The sequence below is a fragment of the Gossypium hirsutum genome, chromosome A03 (genome assembly GCF_007990345.1).
Source record: "Gossypium hirsutum isolate 1008001.06 chromosome A03, Gossypium_hirsutum_v2.1, whole genome shotgun sequence".
NCBI lineage: Eukaryota > Viridiplantae > Streptophyta > Magnoliopsida > Malvales > Malvaceae > Gossypium > Gossypium hirsutum.
Genome location: NC_053426.1, coordinates 106,577,955 through 106,580,685, shown reverse-complemented (window position 1 = coordinate 106,580,685; position 2,731 = coordinate 106,577,955). Strand labels below are relative to the sequence as shown.

The 2,731-nt window shown below is 39.9% G+C and overlaps 1 protein-coding gene across 1 annotated transcript; it reads right to left on the bottom strand.

Annotated features, from left to right (window-relative positions):
• Positions 1–1,116: 1,116 nt before the first annotated feature.
• Positions 1,117–1,736, bottom strand: LOC107886741 (uncharacterized). Its single transcript, XM_016810793.2, has one exon. The coding sequence runs from the start codon at positions 1,615–1,617 to the stop codon at positions 1,357–1,359; it is 261 nt and encodes an 86-aa protein (XP_016666282.2). The 5' UTR covers positions 1,618–1,736; the 3' UTR covers positions 1,117–1,356.
• Positions 1,737–2,731: the final 995 nt, after the last annotated feature.

Here is a 2,731-nt window from a genome sequence, read left to right as displayed (position 1 = left end):
ACTGTTCAAGCAGGATAATACACTTGGTAAAGGTGTTATTGGGTACGTTGATTCTGACTATGCCGGTGATTTGGACAAGCGAAGATCAACCACCGGTTATGTGTTTACACTTGCTGGAGGACCAATAAGTTGGAAGTCTACACTACAGTCTACAGTTGCATTGTCAACCACAGAAGCCGAGTACATGGCTGTAACAGAGGCTGTAAAGGAGGCTATTTGGTTACAAGGTATAGCTAAAACCTTGGGGTTGGTTCAGGAGCATATTAACGTGTATTGTGATAGTCAAAGTGCTATTCATTTAGCAAAGAATCAAGTCTATCATGCACGTACAAAACATATCGACGTACGATTCCATTTTGTGCGGGAAATTATTGAAGAGGGGAAAATTTATCTTCAGAAGATCAAGACTGCAAATAATCTCGCAGATATGATGACCAAGGTGGTAACAGCAACCAAGTTCGAACATTGTTTGAACTTGATTAATATCCTGCAAGTTTAACAGTTGAAGAAGGCACTATCAAGTATTGTTATCAAAGGCAGAAAGAATTGTGTGAAGATAAGATTATCCTAATCAAATCTTCAAGGTGGAGATTATTGGAACCCACCCATTGTTTGAAAAGTCAAAAAGGGTGGGCACCGAAAGTAGAAAGTAAAATTGGTTGGCAAGTTGGGTTAAAAGTTGGCATGGGATAATTGCAATTTTAGTCCCTAATTGTATAGGGACATTGCAAGTTGATCCTTGAACCTCAACTATAAATAGGCCTAACCATTTCTTACTTTCTTCATCCCACACTTGACATTCTCTACTTAAGGCAATTGTTCTCTCTCCCTATTTGTAAACTTTCACTTGTATTTTTGGAGTGAAATATATTTGGTAGTGCCCGAGGACGTAGGCAAAATTTGCTGAACCTCGTTAAAATTCTAGTGTTCTTTATTTTTGTTCTGCATATTTTGTAAGTGTCATTGTAGTGATTTATTGTGCTATTAAATTACGATAGATGGATATTCTGGCTAGGAAAGATCTGGTATGTAAGCGATCCTCGTGATCCACCTCTCTTTCCTGGGAATTGAACTTAGTGTAATTTTTCAGTACAATAATTTTACTCTTTCACACACTTCCGCGCAACACGTTAGTTATATGATGATAGATCAATATTCCTCTCATACATATTTTTTGAAATTTCCTATATACATCACAAAGACCAGAACCCACCCATGGAAAGCTCAGGCATGTTCCATCTTGTTCGCTCAGAACCTTGTTTTGAATGGCCAAAGCTTGCACTCATGATGAGTCGATGATTCACCCAAAGGATGTTGGTTTCGTCTAACTTGTAATCTATTGGACCAAGTTAAGACTTAGTTGGGACCCCAACAGCTCAGGTACATGACAGTCCTCAAGGACTCTTCTGATTGTTTAGACTGGAACAGTCCCTTAGAAATTGCAGCTGAGGATTGAGAAGAGAGGTTCTTGGCCTGTGAAGCTGACCTCACATGGTTCTTGGCATGCTGCACAACTGACCTTGCTGTGTAGTTCCATCTGCAGATACCTTGGTCTTTCAGTGCCTCCACAGCTCCAATACTAGCTGCAGCAATCCACGCTCTGCTAGTTGAACTCATCTTTGCAAATACTTGAATCGTGATTCTTGATGGTTGAAATTGAAGAAGGTTATGTAAAGAGAGATACACTGTGATGTTGTGAATTCGTTGATGGGTAAGTGAAGGGGCTTCTTATATATAGAGAGAGAAACAGGACAGGAGTAGGGATGATTATTTGTTAGCTGGACCAGAAAAAGAGGACAAAAGTTTAGGAAGTAAACTACAGGCTATTGCTGTGGCTCGTAGTTTTGAGAGGTGGAAATAGCTAATGGTTTTGTGTTTCTGGGCGGCTAGGTTGGACGCACTTGGATTTTTATGACTTAAATGTCCATATGAAATCCATGATAATAGAAACTAGATAGGGGCATAGATGTGATTAAGATTCATATACAATCGTGAGTTGACGAAAAAGTGGCAGTGGGAACGCGGTTTCTTTTTTTTTTTGTTAATTTTCACAAAGCTAGTACCAAACTCAAACCACGTGTTTCATAGCAGTTGGAAATGGGTAGCATTTCGCCGTTCGAGGCAAGATGGGCAAATTCTTTGCTACGTGCTGAGCTCCTAAGTGCTCATAGTTGTTTTTCTTGTAACTTGTAATTGAAGATGATAGTAGTACGTGTTCCCTACTGTCAAATCCACGTTGCAGAGCTGTCGGTGGACAGACTGATGGTTCATGCAAATAAAATAAACAAAAACTGCTGTGGGCTGTCCTGGGCTTTATTAGTGGAAACAACAATAATCTGTTACAAAGAATGCGTCCGCTCTAACAAAACCCAACTTCAAGGTCATTACGGGCTTAACATGAAGGCCCAAATTCCGCTGACTATTCCCGCTAAATCATGAGTTTTATTTTCCTAATTTCCCGCTTCTTGACTCGGTAAGATGTTTTACGCATCTAAATTGAAAGAGCCATATCCTCCCAAAATCTTCACTTCTCACCTCCTCTCCTCTCGCCGGCCCGCCTCTCTCTCATGGCGTTCTTTGGCTCTCACCAGCGCTGTCATCAACTCCACTACAGGTGAGATTTTTTGCTTCTCCAAGATCTGAAGATCTTTTTTTCCAGTAAAATGAGTTTACATAAATCTAAATCTAAGTACCCAAAAGTTTTGCTGAAAAGAAGATTGTTTGAAAAGTA